General features: G+C 35.9%; 2 protein-coding genes across 4 annotated transcripts in view; one reads left to right on the plus strand and one right to left on the minus strand.

The window, feature by feature from the left end:
- The window catches only part of Usp34 (ubiquitin specific peptidase 34), a 193,680-nt gene that overhangs the window by 78,557 nt on the left and 94,814 nt on the right, over positions 1-20,309 (minus strand). For all 3 annotated transcript variants that reach the window (XM_057771237.1, XM_057771236.1, XM_057771235.1), the window contains 11 exons: positions 19,856-19,969; positions 17,703-17,802; positions 17,020-17,179; positions 14,345-14,471; positions 14,079-14,226; positions 11,941-12,041; positions 11,509-11,718; positions 6,817-6,942; positions 5,301-5,423; positions 5,085-5,168; positions 3,818-3,904 (listed from right to left, as the gene is read on the minus strand). In XM_057771237.1, coding sequence (XP_057627220.1) covers positions 3,818-3,904; positions 5,085-5,168; positions 5,301-5,423; positions 6,817-6,942; positions 11,509-11,718; positions 11,941-12,041; positions 14,079-14,226; positions 14,345-14,471; positions 17,020-17,179; positions 17,703-17,802; positions 19,856-19,969 — 1,380 coding nt within the window. The remainder of the gene's footprint in view (positions 1-3,817; positions 3,905-5,084; positions 5,169-5,300; positions 5,424-6,816; positions 6,943-11,508; positions 11,719-11,940; positions 12,042-14,078; positions 14,227-14,344; positions 14,472-17,019; positions 17,180-17,702; positions 17,803-19,855; positions 19,970-20,309) is intronic.
- On the plus strand, positions 9,291-9,692 carry LOC130875446 (60S ribosomal protein L27a-like). Its single transcript, XM_057771242.1, has one exon. The coding sequence runs from the start codon at positions 9,291-9,293 to the stop codon at positions 9,690-9,692; it is 402 nt and encodes a 133-aa protein (XP_057627225.1).

The following is a 20,309-nucleotide window of genomic DNA, read 5'->3' on the forward strand; positions in this document are numbered from 1 at the left end:
CAATATAATTCAAATTAAAAAATAAAATTAGTTTCAACAAATGGTATTAATAAAATTAGATATTTATATCAATAAATACAAATTCAACCTTATCTTTTCCATGCAGAAACTAACTCAAATGCAATACCACAAGCACTGAATATAGCAAAGAAAACTATAAAAAACTGGATAGAGGGCTAGAAAGAATCAGGTGAGTGTTTCCTGTACAGACCAGAAAAACTAAGTCCAGATCCAACATAAAGTCAAGTGTGATGACATGTTATTGTACACCCAGCTGGGGGGAGGGGGGGTGTAAAGTGGATCCAGAGGGTTTCACTGTCCAACCAACTAGATGAAATAGTGAGCTCAAGGTTCAATGACAGAGCCTGACTCAAAAACTAAGGTGGACAGCAACAGTGAGGTCAACCTCTGGCTTCCACATACAGGTACACTGGAGCCTACGAGAAGACACATGCATATGTAAAAGAATACTTAAGTACTGCTCCAATTATAAATTTTTATGAACCAAAATTTAATATACGGTAAGAGAAAGCAAATTAAGTTTCTTAGAGCTGCTTTGTTGGAAGCAGACTATTTAAAAAACAATCAGAACTCTGGAGGTGAAAGCATTCTGCGTTCTTAAGCAGGTTTGAGCATTTCATAAGGACTGAGGCTTCTAAAACTGTAACTCTCTTAAAATGACTGAATTATGACTCGCATAAATAAAACTTCACTTGAAATCAACAAAAGCCTTAAATACAAATTAAAACAAGAAAATGATCATCAATCTTCAATACCATAATTACACAATGCCACAAAAGTATGAGCACCACAGAGACTTATGACTTGTCCAAAATTAGGATAGATTGCATTAGGATATATAGCACAGCAGGAAAGGGAAAGTTATTCAGCTGCTGGCAGAAAGCAGCCTGTTTGCTAAGAAATCAGTATCCAAAATACACAATGGACATTTAAAACTCAATAATAAAAAGGTACAATAGACTTGAATCAACATATATGCAAATGAGGTTCAAGATGGCCAATAAACACACAGAAAGCTTTTAAAATCACAATGGTTATTAGAAAAGCATAAACAAACACTCAACATATTAGCTTCACAGGACCTAGGCTGTGAAAATAGTGAATAACCTTAGTATGAAAACTAGGGGGGCTGGAGAGATGGCTCAGTGGTTAAAAGCATTGCCTGCTCTTCCGAAGGTCCTGAGTTCAATTCCCAGCAACCACAAGGTGGCTCACAACCATCTGTAATAAGGTCTGGTGCCCTCTTCTGGCCTTCGTCATACACACAGACTATTGTATACATAATAAATAAATATTTAAAAAAAAAAGAAAGAAAACTAGGATATACAGTGCTGGTTGGAATATAAATGTTAGACCTGCTAAGCTGATTCTTTTTTTTTTTTTTTTTTTTTTTGGTTTTTCGAGACAGGGTTTCTCTGTGGCTTTGGAGCCTGTCCTGGAACTAGCTCTTGTAGACCAGGCTGGTCTCGAACTCACAGAGATCCGCCTACCTCTGCCTCCCAAGTGCTGGGATTAAAGGCGTGCGCCACCACCGCCCGGCTAAGCTGATTCTTAAAATACTAAACATGATTATTACTGGATCCAGCAATTATATTCATAAACACCACAGCAAGCCAATATCACAGCAACATACTGATAACAGCTACCAGTGGAAACACTACAAATACCCAACTGGTAAATGTCTTCCTGCCTGACTGAAAAGGTATTTGAAAAGGCAAAGGGACATTCACAGGTGCAATCACAAAACACATACCTACACACACACACACACACACACACACACGGTCACAAAAGACCACACAAAGAGATGCTCAAAATATCATTAACACTGAGAAAATGAAATTTTATTAATTTTAAAGTTTACTACTTTTTAAATTTGAAACACAAAGTTTAAAAGGAAAGCGAAGGAACCAGTGAAGTAGCACATGAATAAAAACACTTATCATGAAAACCTAGTAACCTGAGTTTGTTGCTGGTCACTAGAGCCTAAAAAAGTGGAGGGAAAGAATCAACTGCACAAAGTAGAACAAAATATCATCAGATAACTGGTGCTGACTTGTTACAAACAAGTTAACACTTCATGTGAACTCCCAATAAAAATGATCTGCTTTATATTTAATTAAAAAGATTGAAGAGCATTACTGCATAAAATTAAAGTTGTGAACACTGCAACTTTCTATTGCTAATATTAAAGCAATATTTCTTAAATTAATAGTGGTAAGTTAATATGGTCTTTTTTTTCCTCCAAAGGTTTTTTTTTTTTTAATGAAGGCCAATACTTGGGTGAAATATTACAAAAACTGAAAAACCTTCTAATTATTATAAAAATGGAAAGGTTTATTATTCTCAGTTTCTCTTTTTTTTTTTTTTTTATTGGTTTTTCAAGACAGGGTTTCTCTGTGGCTTTGGAGCCTGTCCTGGAACTAGCTCTGTAGACCGGGCTGGTCTCGAACTGGAAGATAATAATATGGTCTAGAACACTTTTTCTGTTCTGTTGCTAAGGCAAAATTGGTCATAAGAAAAGCTAACAATTTTGAAACAATGAGACAGTTTACTACAGACAAAAGTAAGTAGTAAAAGACTTCTTGTACATGCAAAAGAGCATAGATTTAATCTCCATTACAACAAATAAGCGTGTGTGTGTGTGTGTGTATTTGCATTTTGTCTGTGTGAGAACTGGAGTTACAAACAGTTGTGAGCTGCCATGAGGGCGCTGAGAACTGAGTCTGAGTCCAAGTTCTCTGGGAGGGCAGACAGTGATCTTCAACCCTGAGCCATCTCTCCAGTCTCTGATTAATCAATTTTATTTTATTTTTTTCAAACAGGGTATCTCTGTGTAGACCTGCAAGTCCTGGAACGTGTTCTATGGAACAGGCTAGCCTTGAACTCAAAGATCTGACAGCGTCTGCCTCCCAAGTGCTGGTATGCACCACTACTCCTGAACTGAATCATTTTTCAAAAGCAAACAACTGTTTGCCATGGTACCACAAACCTATAATCTGTACACTCAGGAGTCCAAGACAGGAATTTGAGACCAGCATCAGGTAAGTTACAGTCTGGGGCACATAGAGAAACCATGATTTAAAAGACAAACTACTACAACCCCAAAGAGAGCAGGAAAACATTAAAACCATATGAGTAATATTAAATGATTTAAAAACTTAAGAGACAAACAAATTCTTGTGAACTTGTTATTATTTCTGAGTAATTAAATTTAGTACTATTCATTTTAAGCTATTAAAAAATATAGCTGGATAGGTGATGATGGCTGTGTCTTTAATCCCAGCACTCAGCAGAGGCAGGTGATCTCCGAGTTCAAGGCCATCCTGGCCTACTGGAGCAGTTCTAGACAACCAAGACTACACAAAGAAACCTCATCTCAAGAAAAGTAAAAAGCAAAAAACTGAAAAATTACATAGCTATCTTTTTATTACGGGTGTGTGCCTGTGTGTATGCAGAGATTAGATGTAAATCTAATCACGTGTAAAGATCAGAAGACAACTTTGTGGAGGTCATTTTTCTTTCACCCCTTGATGCCAGTGATTGAATAGTTCATCAGGCTTTCATGGCAAATGCTTTAAGTCACTAAGCCATCCTCTCGAACCAAAAATAACACTCCCTCTTTGCTTCATTTGGTTATATAATTTTAATCCATTATCAATCTATCAAATCTTTTATTTTCTACTATGTCTTAACCTTATTATATCAAGTATATAGTAAGTTACTTTGCCAATAAAACAAAAGTGACTGAAAGAAGATAATAAAATATAATTAGCTGGAAAAAGTCTTTACTTACCACAGTCCATGATTCCTGCTCTTTTGGCTCTAGAATTGCAGAATTAAATATTTCCAGTAACTGTTGAAGCCCGCCAGCAGCAACAAACTGTAAACAATTGTGAGGGTGGTGATAAGGAATATCAGCTGCACAGAATGACAATCTGCTCTGTTGACTTAGAAAGCATTTGTGAAAATATGTGCTTTATAGAAATCAATGTCTACAAATAATAAAAATAAATTTGGAGAAGGGCTGGGACCAGGTTTCTCAGTGTAGCCCTGGCCCCAGAACTCACTGTAAATCAAGATGGCCTTTAACTCAGAAATCCACCTGCCTCTGCCTCCCAAGGGCTAGGATTAAAGACATGCACCACCAACACCCAGATAAAAATAATTCCTATATAAAATATTTTAAAAATTTGTAAAAAGTCTTATTAAAAGTATATAAGAATGCCTTTACTATTTCAATAACCATTTAAGCCCAGATACTAGGCTGTCCTGATACAGTATTCCAATATGTGTTGGAGGAAAGGAAACAATGATAACAGTGAAATGGGATAAACACTGGTGCTAAAATTAGAAGAAACAAAGCATTAAATAATCAATCTTTACATTATGATTTAGAGTAAAATGTAACTTTTTATCTACAATGTAAAGACTAAATTAGGCAGGGCTAAAAACAAAGATAACTCAGACACGGAAATTCTTGCTTTGAAAGCACAAGACTAAATCCAATTTGTGAAACCCACCTAAAAACATGGTGCTGTGCTTACAGTGCCAGCACTGGGAAGGCAGAGACAAAAGGATACCTAGGGCTTTCTGGTCCATCAGTCCAGCCTAACTGATGAGCTCTAAACTAATGAGAGACCATGTCTCAAAGGAGGGGTGAAGATAACACTACAAGATGTCCTTTGGCTTATTTATTCATTCTCATTCCTCTCTCTCTCTGAAACACACACACACACACACACACACACACAACCCCACTCCCGCATTTAGCTCCCCCACAAGGCTGGAAAGATGGTAAATGATTATAAAAGCACTTGCTGCTCTTGCAAAGGACCCCGATTCCTACAGAAAGGCTCACAATCATCTTTAACTCCAATTCAAGGAATCCAGAGAGTTCTCAATTAGTCTCCACTGCATGCAAGTGGTGCACATACATATATGCAGGCAAACACTCAAAAAACAGAAAGTTAAAATAAATCTTGAAAATTAACCTTAAAATAACGATTTATAGAACCCAAAAAGTACTTTCTCAATCTTTTCCAAAACAATTATGATCAAACCTTGCAACTCCAAGAATTTTTACTATTTTCCACTTGATCTTCACTTGAATCATCGGAATCTGGATAAAGATCACTGTAACTTCCCTGTGAGGAAGGCAAAACATAAATAAGAGAGATTTCAGAAGAAAAAAAAAATCAATCTAGAGTGAAATAATAAGATTTAGAATTCTTCTGGAGTAAAGCATCCTTTAATGAGAACAATGGAACTGTAATTACCGTGGACTCTCTCCTTATTCTTCTGTTGGGTTTTCCTAGTGCTTCAATAATTTCAAGAGCATATAACAACTTATGAGCACTCTTAATTTTGAGAAGTTCTTTCCAATTAAGTCCATCATTGCTCTTAAATTACAAAAAGAAAAACAATTTATCAAGACACCTTCCTAAGACAATTCTCTAAAGTTCCAAAACTCAGAACTGAATATTAGTATAAAATACAACACTGTGTATAATTTAAAACATTTAAGAAGACAAGTAGAAGAAATGGTACTAACAGCATGTTGAAAGCAAAACTATTCATTTAAAATTGTTAAGATAAATAAGTATACAAAAAGAATTAAATTAGAACATTGCTATTTCTAGTCTCAATATATAAATTAATGTTGTTTGCATAACATGCAGCTTTAAAAAGCTATTACTAAAGGAATCACTAATCACATTCTAGAACCATTTTTTTTTATAGTCAAGCAATTTGAGATGTCAGATGTCCTCAACTCATATAAAGGGATATCAAGTCAAATAAGTGATGCAAAACAATAAACCATTTGTTTTTTAATTAATTACATGAGCATTATAGTAGATTTTCCCTAGAGAAACGCCTTGCTTGTGTAGCTTTGAAAAAAAATCTTGGGTCAGGTGTAGTGATGCACACACTTAGGATCTCAACACTTAGCAGAGGAAAGAAAATCTTTGTTGTTATTTAGTTTTTTTTTGTTTTTTTGTTTTGTTTCGTTTGTTTGTTTTTCAAGACAGGGTTTCTCAATAGTTTTGGAGCCTGTCCTGGAACTAGCTCTTATAGACCAGGCTGGCCTTGAACTCACAGAGATCTGCCTGCCTCTGCTCTACCTCCCGAGTGCTGGGATTAAACCACAAACATAATTTTTTAAAACCTCATCAATAAATAGCAAATGCAGAGCTGGAGAGGTGGCTCACTGGTTAAGAGCACTTATTATTCTTGCAGAAGTCTCAGATTCAATTCCTGAAACCCAAATGGCAGCTCAGTGCCATCCATAACTCCAGTCTCAGGGGATGTATCACCCTCATCTAGTTTCTGTAGGCACCAGGCAAACATATGGTGCACAGACATACATGTAGGCAAAACACTCATACACACAGAAAATAAAATCTTTTTTAAAAAGGCAAATCCCTACTTTTATAACCTTTGCATTTTATTTAGTATGTTATGTACCTTAAAAACAAATGAGTGTTTAAATGATACCATTTTTATATTAGCAAAAGAGGGGTTGGTAACATGGCTCAGTAACATACTTTCCACACAAGCATAAAGATCTGAGTTTGGATCCCAAGCCAGGCATATCTATCACATGCCTACCACTGGCAGTGCAGAAACAGGACACATTTGGCTCAATTAGCCTAATCAGTTACAAATTCACTAACAAGATAATCAGAAGGACCAGGAGGCAAAATGGCAGGGGAATCCAGCAATGACCTCTGGCCTCCACATACACATGCACAACAAACACCGAACAAGGAAGCAGAAAGACTGTGGGCTCACCTGTTCATCTGAAATATTCTGGAATGCCATCAACATGTTTGGACATGTAGGAAGAAGCATCAGCAACTCCCACACACGCCTTGACAGATTTTCTGCATGAAGATGAAGTTCTTCACATTTTAAACTCTACATAAATAAGAACAACCATTTTATCAAGATAGATCTGAAGAAATAAAATTCTAAACTTCAGGTCAAGTGTTTTGACAAAATTTCCTACCCACACTTTTGGAAAAGTCTGAAATTTAGCCATGCAGCCATGGCACACACCTTTAATCCTAGCACTTGAGAGGCAAAGACAGGTAGATATCTATGAGTTCAAGGCCAGCCTGATCAACAGAGCAAGTTCCAGGACAGGCTCCAAAGCTACAGAGAAACTCTGTTTTGAAAAAAACAAAGTCTGAAATTTCAACAGTGAATACATTTCTCAAGGTAATTGTAATCAAGAAAGTAAGTAGTTATGTAGAAGCGCAATTCTTCAACTTCTCATCTGCATTTCCTATGATGGCTGATCGATCACTTTCCTTAAGCAACTTCTGAACTAGAAGTTTAACCATCTGTTTTAAGTCTCTTCCTATTTCTTCTTTTTAGAGTATCATTCAAGTATAAAACTGGAACATTAACTTTTGACCCACAAGTGAGCAAAGATTGAAGGAAAGCACAAAAATTTAAAGAACCTGCTTTTTACTATTATTATTTGCTAGAGCTTATGTTGAATAAGGTGAGCAATTAAAACAATGACTAAAAAGGAATATTTCCTAAAGTACACTTAAAAGCAAGTTTTCATTTACTTCTCAGTCCAATTAAGAAGTAAATGTACAGCAAAAGATAAAACCTACTGCCCTGGTATTTTCCATAGAATATAAATCTATTATTTTACTGCTACTTGTTCAATTACAATGATTCCTGGGCTAATAAAATGCATGGAGTAGCCCTGCAGTGGTGGTGCACACCTTTAATTCCAGCAGAGGCAGGTGGATCTCTGTGAGTTCAAGGCCAGCCTGGATTACTAGATCTAGTTCCAAGGACAGGCACCAAAGCTACAGAGACACCTAGCCTCAAAAAAAAAAAAAAAAAAAAGAACTTAAGATCTATTGACATAATCATTTTTCTAACCTTGTATGGAGTGATTCTTCTGTATATGTGGGGATTTGGATCTATCTAGGATCAATAAACATATCATTATCTGTGTTTTATAAACCCATTATATAAAAGTTATGGAAAAGCTTGTGTGATGTGGGGGCTGCCTATATAACCCTAGCAACCAGGAAGCTGAAGAAGAACAGTTTGAGTTTTAGGACAAGCTGGGCTATCTAGGAATCCCTCTGGGGGCATATGGGGTGGGGGGATAACCTATGCAGAAGGGTCAGGAGTTCAAGACCAGCTTCAGCTACATAGCAAATGTGAGAACAGAGACCGAGTCTCAAAAACCTCAACAACAGTCATTAAAATGTCTTAGCAGATAAATGTGCTTGTTGCACAAGCCTGATGACCTGAGCCCCAACTTCATGTTTTTAGATATTTTCATTGCTCGGGTGAGTTTGTAAATGAGGAAAATATAATATGGCAACTCTATTTTGAGGACAAGGGAGTTTTAGAATTGGGAATCTATGGTAAAGTTGGCCTTTTGACAGGACAGAAGAAAAAACTGAGGCAATCCCAGAATTATTCTCCAGGATCTATGGGTATATTGTCACTAACTAGAGCTGAATCCTGATCTGGTGAGATAGTTCAGTAGAAGAGAGGAGCTTACCAGCAGTCAGGAAGGCAGATGTTGTGGGATATTTGTACACTGTGTGATGATATATTGCTGTGATTATTTTAATAAAGAGCAGAATGGCCAATGGCTAGGCAGGAGGTATAAGCAGGATTTCAGGGCAAGAAAGTAAGTAGGAAGAGATAATCAAGGCACTTGGGAGAGGCCAGGAGAAAAGGAGAGGAAACAAGAAGTGAAAGATGAAAGGTAAAAAGCCACATAGTAAACAAGTTAAAGAGCTAGTGAGACAAGCCTAAGCTAAAAATGAGAACAATGAGGTGTAATAACTAATAACAAGTCTTTGTGTTGTTATTTGAGTACTGGCTGGTGCAACAGAGAAAGACTCATTATAGACAGAGGTAAGCTCATCTATGTAAATTGGAGGTCAAACCTGGTTAATATAGCCAGGTTTTGGGGACACATGCTTAGAATTCCACACAGGTAAGAGACAGCTAGATCTCTGGAAGTTCAAGGCCAATCTATATACTAAGTTCAAGGACATCAGGGATAAACAAGGAAACCCTATCTCAAAAAACTGAAAACAAACAAAAACTCACTGTTACATAACAAGAAGGCCATGACTTTACCACTATTTTTCTGAAAATCTAAAAATGTGACTGTTTGAATTTAGATACATGAATAAAGAAGACCTCAGGATAGTCATTACCAAAAATCATTGAATTAAAACAAACTCCAGAGCTCTTTCCTTTCTGCCACCACCATGCCATCCAGACTGAGGAAGACCCGGAAACTCCGGGGCCACGTGAGCCACGGCCATGGCCGCATCGGTAAACACCACAAGCATCCAGGAGGACGCGGGAACGCTGGAGGCATGCATCATCACAGGATCAACTTCGACAAATATCATCCAGGTTACTTCGGGAAAGTTGGGATGAGGCACTACCACTTAAAGAGGAAACAGAGCTTCTGCCCGACTGTCAATCTGGATAAACTGTGGACGCTGGTCAGTGAGCAGACTCGGGTCAACGCTGCCAAGAACAAGACTGGAGTTGCTCCCATCATTGATGTCGTGCGATCGGGCTGCTACAAAGTTCTGGGGAAGGGAAAGCTCCCTAAGCAGCCTGTCATTGTGAAAGCCAAATTTTTCAGCAAAAGAGCTTAAGAGAAGATAAAGGGTGTTGGAGGTGCCTATGTTCTGGTGGCTTGAAGCCACTCAGGGAGGCCAATTAAATGCTAACACTTTCCAAGTGGGGGGGGGGGACAAAAAACTCCAGAGAGGTATGGTGGAGAGTGTTGTAAATTCTCAAGAAGGATTGCCACAACGTTGAGATGTAAAGCTGAGCCTTAAAACCATCCAACAAGCAAGTAAAGAACACAAGCAAGGCAATCATACCAAAAGCAATCTACAGATTCAACGCATGTAAGGAAATGTTCAACATCCTTAGCCATCAGAGAAATGCAAATCAAAACATCTCTGAGATTCCACCTTACACCTGAAAGAATGGCCAAGATCAAAAACACTGATGACAACTTATGCTGGAGAGGTTGTGGGGGAAAGGGAACACTCCTGCATTGCTGGTGGGAATGCAAACTGGTTCAAACCCTTTGGATGTCAGTGTGGCCATTTCTCAGGAAATTAGGAAACAACCTTCCTCAAGACCCAGCAATACCACTTTTGGGTATATATCCAAAGGATGCTCAATCGTGCCACAAGGACATGTGCTCAACTATGTTTATAGCAGCTTTGTTTGTCATAGTCAGAACCTGGAAACAACCTAAATGCCCCTTGATTGAAGAATGGATCAGAAAAATGTGGTACATTTACACGATGGAGTACTACACAGCAGAAAAAAATAACGACAGCTTGAATTTTGCAGGAAAATGGATGGAGCTAGAAAACATTATTTTGAGTGAGGTAACCCAGACACAGAAAGACAATTATCACATGTACTCACTCATAGGTGGTTTTTAAACATAAAGCAGAGAAAGCCAGCCTACAAACCACAATCCCAGAGAACTTAGACAACAATGTGGGCACTAGGAGAGACTTACATAGATCTAATCTACATGGGAAGTAGAAAGTAGAAAAAGACAAGAGCTCCTGAGTAAATTGGGAGCATTGGAACCTTGGGGGAGGGTTGAAGGGAGAAGGGGAGAAGCAGGGAGGGGAGCAGAGAAAAATGTAGAGCTCAATAAATATGAATAAAAAAAGAAAGGAACAAGCAAACATGACTAAAACAACTGTTAGAAATGGTGACATATATCTGTAACGAGAGCACTCAGAAGGTCCAAACAGGGGTACAGATTGAGCTATAAGTTGTACAGACTGAGAACTACAAGTTGAGATTTTTATCATATTTCTTATCCTCATAACTATTTCTTTGTCATCCTTCTAATTCAGATTTGAGATGGTCTCACAGAAACCATACCAAACCAAATAATAAACGTGATTTTTCTCTCACTTATGTTCCTCTTAAAATTAATTGGATGGCAGAGTTCATCCTTAAAAACTAATTTATCCGAAAATATTTGCTTGGTGGTATACTTACAAGTTATGTCCAGCTGTCTTACACAAGACAGCTTAAACTGCCTATTAAATTGCCTTAAATTGCCCATTTTCATCATCCTTGTAAAGAATACTTTTATTACAGTAAGCCTAGGTCATTTTAAGCACAAACAAATGGTTTGAACAAACAAACAAAAATTACTTAGGCTGGGTGATAGTGGTGCACACCTTTAATCCCAGCACTTGGAAGGCAGAGGGAGGCAGATCTCTCTGACTTTGCGGGCAGCCTGGTCTACAGAGTAAGTTCCAGGACAGCCAGGAATACACAGAGAAAAACCTGTCTCAAAAAAACAAAAACAAAGGAAACAAACAAAAAGTGGTTCCTAGGTTTTGATATTAAGAGATTAGAAAGTTATTTCTTAATATCTCAACAGAAATGACAAAATATATAGGAAAGAAATCTGATCATTACCTCACTGTCATCCACCGCCACTTTTCCTGAGGGTGGTTTAAATGAAGCAAGCATCTCTAATAAATCAAAGAGAGTAGTTAAATGAGGTTCTTGTAACAGCAAAAGCATCGGAATGTTGTCCTTTTGAGGGGGTGGGAGGCAAGATGCAGGCAGCTGAACACCTTCCCCTTTACGTTCTCTCCTTGGTGCACCCAAAGATACAAATACCATCTACAAACACAAAAAAGAAAGATAGACAGAAAACAATTAGAGAAATAAGAAAAAAATAGATTTTTTTATTTATAGAACAATAAAATTAAAGTACAACCTAACTTTACTTATAATTTCAATGCATAGTTGTAAGAAGTATTTAACTATACTTTTCCAACTGTTCAGTTATTAACTTGCTGAGCCAACACATGACTAAAACTAAACCACAACTTATGTATGTACCTGCATGTCTTTAAAACCAAGCTCATGAAGTGCTTTTTCATCATAGTCTGTTGTTAATTCATGTCCAGATGAGATCATCCTGACAGGCCCCATAAGGCCACCTGAAAATCACCAGAATAGGGAATAAACTGTTAATGCCATTTGCTAAGAATAATACAATGGGACAATAAATTCACTGTTCATTAAACCTAAATGTAACTCCTGAGAAACACAGAAAATAATAGCAAGCATGCTTCCTGCATGTTTTCTATTTTCTTAAATTATGTAAGTATTAAAAGTAACAAGCTATCTTTTTTTTTTACCACTAGTTAATATATGTAACTTTCTTAAATAAAATACATAAACTTTAGTTCCAACAGGTGCATGTTTCTTTTCTTAAACTTACTGGGGGATTCTAGCGACTAAAACATAGTAGATGCCCAAATTAATTACTATATAGTGGATGGTTCTATAATAGTAATAGCAATAATAATAGAAGTGCTTATTCATTTTTGATTTGTCTTTAAATTAAGGAGAATCTCAATCTCACTATGAAGCCAGGGTTCCTGTAACAGCTTCCTACATGTGGGGATTATACCAAATGCCACCACACACAGCTGTCAGTGCCTAATTTTATGATTTCTTGCTTACAGCTCCAGGGATCAAAACCAAGAATTTTTTACATGTGAGGCAAAAATTCTACCAGTGAGCGAACCCCAACCTTGAATTTTATTAATGCAGAAAAATCTATTTAGTGAGGATAAAGCAACTATTTTCAAGTAAAGCAGGAAAATTCTTTACAAAATGACATAACATTTCTATTTTGCATGTGATAGCAAGGCAGGGTTCAATTTAGGGCCTTGACTGTGCCAGGCAAGTATTTTTATTTTTTTTTTAAGTTTTTCGAGACAGGGTTTTTCTGTAGCTTTAGAGCCTGTCCTGGAACTAGCTCTTGTAGATAAGGCTGGCCTTCGAACTCACAATGATCCGCTTCCCTCTGCTCCTGAGTGCTGGCATTAAAGGCATGCGCCACCACCGTATGGCTACCAGACAAGTATTCTACCAATAAACTAGAGTCACAACCCCAAAAATGACACATCAAAGCTCTAAATTACTTTCCCATTTACACCAAAAAAATATAGGAAAACAACTCATTTCTCACAACAAGACTGATTGTGGCCATTATCGTCCCTAGAGTAGAACTGTCATGTAGTCACACCAACATGTAGTCTTTGCAAGGGTTCCGAAGGTAATTTTCATAGGAATTATTATACTACTTGGGAGGCAGAGGCAGGTGGATCTTTGAGAGTTCAAGGCCAGCCTGGTCTACAAGAGCTAGTCCCAGCACAGGCTCCAAAGCTACAGAGAAACCTGTCTTGAAAAAAAAAAAAAAACCCCAAAACCAACCAACACAAAACAAAGAAAAAGAAAAAAATATTTTTAGAAGCCTAAAAAAAATCTTGTGAGAAACAAATGATGTTTGTGAACAATACCCCAACCACTGTTCTACTGACACCTACAAAATGATACCAAGACCAGGAAAGCAGCCACCAGATCTTTAAACATTTAAAACTGCTGATGTTCTGAATTCTTTGTTCCCATACAAATATGTTAAATGACATTGGTTCCTTCATGCAGTAGTGTTTGGAGATGAGATTTGCTGGGAGGACTTTAGGACACAAGGGCAAAGCTATTACAGATGCATTAATACCTGTACACAGATCTGGACACAGGAGCTCTCTTTCTTTCTGACCTTTTGAGAGTTGAAGGCATTGTACTAAAACAGAAAGCAGCCCTTACCAGATTCTGGTACTTTAATCTTATATTTTGCAGGACAGTATGAAACAAGTATCAGGTTATACTCTGTTTGGGCAGGCATGATGGCTCACTACAGATTACATCTGTAATCCCAGAACACTGAAGTCCTGGTAGGAGGATTCCTGAGAGTCTCAGTCCAGCTTGGGGCTATACAGTGCATTCTAGGTCAGTTTGGACTCCAGAGTTAAAATCCCATTTTCAAAATTAAAAGAAACAAAAAAACACCACCAACAATAAAACCTTCCATTAAAGCAACTGTTATAGCAACACAAGATGGATCAAGATAGCTGCTACATAATAAAGCTAAAAAGTGTACTGAACATGTCAACTGTTTAACCTACCAGGAAACTCTCCTTTTCTGTTGCTTTGACCAAATTCCTGTAGCTGAGCTTGCTGATTTATTTGTTCTTTCTGTAAGTTTTCATACCAGTGAGTTACTTCAGCCCTAAGATCTGCTACCTGGTCACTGGGGTACATTTCAATAGTCATCTGAAATATAAGATGCAACCAATTAAAAGTTACAAAAAATTTACCAGACCTGATCAACCGAGCAAAGATTTGTAAAGATAAATGTTACCAAATTTGGAAATTAAAACCTTGTAACTACCTTGTCAGGAAGTCCAGCAGGCTGACATACAACCCTTAGAGGCAAAGACTGTTTGTCACTCAGTGCTTTCAAATGACTACTAATACCAGTGCCCTCAATCTGCCACTGTCTCAGATGATATGCAAACCTAAAGCAACACAAAACACACACAGAGGAAACAATTTTGAACACTTTTAATGTTACAAAAGTTTTTAAATTTTTTTAAAAATAGAAAAAGTCCACAAAAGCTTACAACAATTTTAGATTTAACATATTGAATGAATTATTGGAGAGGAAAAGTCCATTATATAAATCATTAAAGGAGTAGGAGGAGAAGCAGGAGGAAAGTAAAACAGAATTCAACATTAATAATAACGTATCAACTTATCATTTTTACATTTAGAAGAAAAGATGTTAAATACTTTCAGAGACAGACATATCCATTGAAATATTCTTGAGATATAAAAATATATTCAAGTTATGTAAATCAGTTTAACAGAATAAAAGATTGGATTTTACCCACAAGCACAAAAGTAAACTGGATTAAAAGACTAATTTTAGTTGGCTAGAGTGATGCTGCTCTTGCAGAGCTGGTGTTCAATTTTCAGCAACCACACAGTGGCACATAACCAGCATAACTCTAGTTCCAGTGGATGAGACTCCCTGGACCTTGGCATACAGCAGATACACATACATACATGTGTCCAAAACAGTTGTGCATAGAAAATGAAATAAATTCTTCAAAGTACTCTTTACCAACCCCCAAATCCCTTAATTCCTATACATGTTTATATCTGTATTTATATATTTATATCTATAATATAGATGGATGGATAGATAGATGTCTAAAACTAATCAGAAGTTCTGACATAAAAAGAAATTAACTTATTTCCTACAAGTGAAACAATACAAAAAAAGAAAAAAAAGAAACAATACCCTGGGCTATGACTGAACAAAAGAGTAATTAAAAGAATGCCTTCTACTAAATATTTCAAGTTTTAGTTTTTATAACCTTGCTTCCCCTGATGTTTTGATTTCAATAATTTATATTACTCTTGGAGAAAATGGGCAGGTGATCTGACACACCCTACTAGCACCGCTGGTCACTGCTGAAATTAAACCTCTCTCTAAAAGGTAAATTCTTTAAAATATTACTACTATTCACTATAATACAAGCTATCTCAAATTTTTATCTACATGTTACATAATTTTAAATTTATAATAACCACATTCAGCACTTGATATACAGGAAGACAAGATATGTTGGGCAATACATAACTTTTCAGCTACGACTCTGGTTTTTGGTTTTTTTATTTAGTAAATTTAATGTAATTAATGGTCTACTAGTTACTCACAGATATTCATATAATTTGACAGCAAGATTAACTTTAGCATAAAATGAGTCAGATACATATGAAGGACACAGGATATTTCTCCACAGTATCACAAAACTAGTATGGATGAGAAGGAGTCCTGGGTTTAAACTCCGTAAACTCATGAAAAGTACTACTGATATGGATTTGTGCTAACGTACCAGTTCACTACTCTTCACATAACAAAATTTGTTCATAACTTATTCAGTGTAACATTAACGGCAAGTATGTCTAACATGAAACAGAAATTACAGACTTTTCCCCCATATAGTATCTTAGTGTAATGTTGAGTTATACAACAAGTTTGGATTGACTTTTTAATTAATTTGAATGAGACCACCACATCTGCTTTAATTTTTCTAAAGTGGTACAGGTTCAGGGGCTCTGATGTTTCTGTGCAAAAATTCAAGAGTTCTCTTACACATTGTTTAAAAACCAAGAAAGATTTAGGTAAATCTCTACAAACTAATGATAAAAGAATCTTGCACTACACAAATGTTTCAAATCATGTATACATATAAAAATGTATAGGGGTATCTGTCTTACTGAGTATTTCCTACCAGTTCACTAAAATGTCAAAAATATGAATTGCATGTGATTTTACAAATATCAAACTAAGATCTGAGGTTGAAAGAAGTTATAACTTTAACAAATTTTCAACACAGTTCTTAGTACTTTTACATTAGTACTCATCGTTAAATGACTTTTAACAAACAGAATTTTGTAATTAAAACTATCTACTCACCTTTCATTTCGGTTGATATATTCATAAATGTTAATTTGCTTTATTTCTGTATTACACAGGGTATGTCTAAATTAATTATATAGATATTCATTAACACAGAAAGTTTTGGTCATGTTTCCATGGTAAATGGAAATTCAAAATTAAAATACTCTCTCCTAGTCCAGGAAGAAAAAAAAAAACAGCAAATGAAACAAATGATTCAACTTGATAAAATATGAAAGATTATATGATGTTGTTGGGGAGAGTGGCAGTGTAACTTGTCTCAGTGTTGTGTTCCTGCCTTTACGGTCATAATTAACACCTCCGTAGAAATGGAATTTTGTCCAGTTTCTTATTCATGCATAACTGCTGAACACCTTAAGATTTTCAAATCTGTATATTTATGAGGATATTATATTGCCTGTTTCAAAGAGAAAATGATGCCTAAGTTTCTATAGCAACAATTTTCATTACAATCCATTTAGTTTTGGTAAATTATGTTTCCTATGTGCCCATGGTAAGAACTTTAAGAATACATATAGAGATGCTATCAATAAAAAATTGAAACTGATTTGTGTAGTACAATGTAACAAAATTACCTTCTCCTAAATGCTTCCAGATGTGTCTTCAGCATAAGTAATCCTCTTTCTATAACTGTGAGACTTGAGTGTGATTCTTGTTCAAGACTGCTAGAAGCTATCATAAGACTTTCCATGCACTTGCTAATAAATTCTTGCTCCTTTTCCAAACCCGTTTTACCTGAAACCCAGATGCATATTCATTACACTTTTACATTTTTATTTGCCTGTATTTAAGAAAATGAGCCAAACTGAAGCTTAGTAAAATCTCCCTGGGGAAAAAAAATACTTATAAGAACTTAAGTGGTGGTACATGCCTGTTAGTCCATCACTCAGGAAACTAAGGCAGAAGGATTGAGAATTCTAAGCCAACTAGGGATAGCAAGACTGAGTCTCAGAAAAATAAATACAGATGGTGAGATGGCTCAGCAATAAAAGTAACTGGCTGCTCTTACAGAGGACTCAAGTTCAATTCCCAGTACCCAAACGAACCATCTATAACTGCATTTCCAAGAAATCTGATGTCCTCTTATGGCCTTTGTGGCATTGCACACATGTGCCACACATACATAAATTCAGGCAAACACTCAAACAAGTAAAATCAAAAGTCCCCAAAAAGTTTTAAAGAAACAAACAAAAAGAGAAATCTTAAAATTTTACAAAAATTAATTTTTACTTTTTAAACAGTACTTCAAATTACTTACCATTAATGTAGTAGGAGTTAATATACTGAATAGCTGCTCGACTGACATCACCCGATTGTGCTCTTAATGCAATGCCCCAAAACTGGTCCATACCACACAGCTAAGGATTAAAGACAAAGACATTTTTAAAGTTTGTTTGTTAAATGAAGACAGATTATTAGATTAAAATAACAAATATGGAGTTAAAACTTTACAAAGTACTAAAAGCGTAGTTTATATATTTGGACATTATATAATAATCATCATTAAGAAAAGTTTACATACTTCCTTAGATAATGAAGAACTTTTAAAATCAACTGAATTTATAAAGCAGGAAAACTACATATGATGCTTAATAAATTACATGAAACACAATAATATAAAACATGCTGCAAAGGAATAAAACCAACAAATTATAATAACTTACAAAATACTTCAATGCTTTTCATCCAAGGTACACTGATAAAGCTATCACTCTCATGCAGTCATTCATAATTTAGTGGACACAGTAACCAAATTCTTATTCACATTAGTGATGTTAACTAGAGACACCAAAAGAAATGTTTCTGCTAAGTGCTGCACAGAAACAGTTCAAGTGAAAGTCCTCAAAATGTGGACAGAGTGAAGAAAGATGGTCTCCCAATGGATAACTGGATAGCCTCAGTAAAATACCAGCTAGCAGAACATAGTTATTAAGCAGCAACTAAAGATTGTCTAATTGTCTTGAAATTATTAAATAGAAATGTAGTAATATTGGTGCTAAGATTAAAACTTAAAAAACAAGAACAAAATAAGCCCCACAGTCTGGAGAGATGGTTCAGTGGTTAAGAGTACTGGCTGTTCTTCCAGAAGTCCTGAGTTTAATTCTCACCACCCACATGGGGGCTCATAATCATCTATAATGGAATCTGGCTGTCTCTTCTTATGTGCATGAAGATAGAGCTTACATGTACATGAATAAATAAATTTTTAAATCATTACTAGGTTTATGGGGCACTGGTACTGAAACACAGGGATTTGTGCCTGCTGAGAGACCATTCAACAAACTAAGCTATATCACCAGCTCTAAAATTATTCTTTATACTACAGATTACTAACAATTTTATCCTCCTCATATAAAACAAACTTAACTACACACAATAATATAAAAATAAAAAAGCTACCAATTCACTAACTAGAAGAATGTTTAACAAGGAAGACCTTAAATAACAGTTTATTTTAGAAGAATAGTGACAATCATCCAAATACATTGCAGTCATCCAGTCTGGGGAAGGAAAATATTTTAACACCAAAGGTAAACTAAAAATTTGTAGAAGTGTGCAGTTAATCAGCTAATCATAATGACTGATCTATGTAGATCATAGAAAAAAAATCACTACAAATTACATTATATAATATATTAGTATATACTGCTATAAATAGGTTAAAATCTTAAGCTATAGCAAAAGGCAGGCATATTGAACTTCAAAGTCAAGGAAACAGCTCAGTGCAAAGTGCTTGCTTTCAAATATGATGGGTTGACTTAGACACACCAGGACACATATGGTAGAAGCAGGTTGACTCCTGTAAGCTGTTCTCTGACTTCCACAGAAGCACAACTGTGCTCACATACAAATAATTAAGGTTTTTAGAAGTTATTTCATGCAAATTAAGTTTTCCACAAAATAGTTATGTTTTCCAGAAGCTGCAAGAAAAATAACAGAACAGGCACCTATCCTTGTAAACAAATCACAAAGCAAATAATGAGACATTTTGAGGCAAAAGCATACTTTCCTTTGGCAAATATAATAAAATCACAATACCAAAATGCAAATATAAAGCATTTAAAGTTTGAAATAACACATGGTGATGGCACACGCCTTTAATCCCAGCACTCAGAGGCAGAGGCAAACAGATCTCTTTGAGTTTGAGGTCAGCCTGATCTACAGAGCGGGTTCCAAAACAGCCAGGGTTACACATACACACACACACACACACACACACACACACACACACACACACACACACACACAAAAAAAAAACCCTGTCGGGGAGGGAGAAGAGACACTTGAAATAAAATTAATCTTTATAATAAAGGCAAAGATTATAGAAAGATAACTTGGCAATCTAATTTGAAGACAAGAAAAAAAATCTCTCAAATTTTATCTGACAGAACACTAAGTCTAAAACCTTACCTCAGAATTTGAGCCACCATCATAAGCACTGGTAGCCAATCGAGCCAAGTTACATAGATGCTGAAACAGGTTTAAGCCAGTCATGCTAATTGTTTCAGGTTTTAGCTGGGGCATCTTAAAGAAAAAATGTTAACAGATTTTATTAGAATATTAATTTTACTAAAGACAATATAGAAGGAAACATCAGAAAAGATCTGGCGATAATGTAAACATTTTAATAATTTTTAAAAATTCTATTCATGCAAAGCCTGAAGACAAGTGTGCTTCAATCAGGTGCACCTGACTGATGTTTACTTCAATCATAAACATACACGCATATCAAGAAAAGTAAATAAAAATGTTTTGTCATCTATTAAATATGACTATATACGTTTATGATATCTAACTAAATGTAGTTTGTATTGAAGGACAAAAGTTATGATAAAAATAAATTCTATCAGTACCTTGCTGTAAA

This window comes from Chionomys nivalis, chromosome 6 (assembly GCF_950005125.1).
Source record: "Chionomys nivalis chromosome 6, mChiNiv1.1, whole genome shotgun sequence".
In the NCBI taxonomy this organism is placed as follows: Eukaryota; Metazoa; Chordata; class Mammalia; order Rodentia; family Cricetidae; genus Chionomys; species Chionomys nivalis.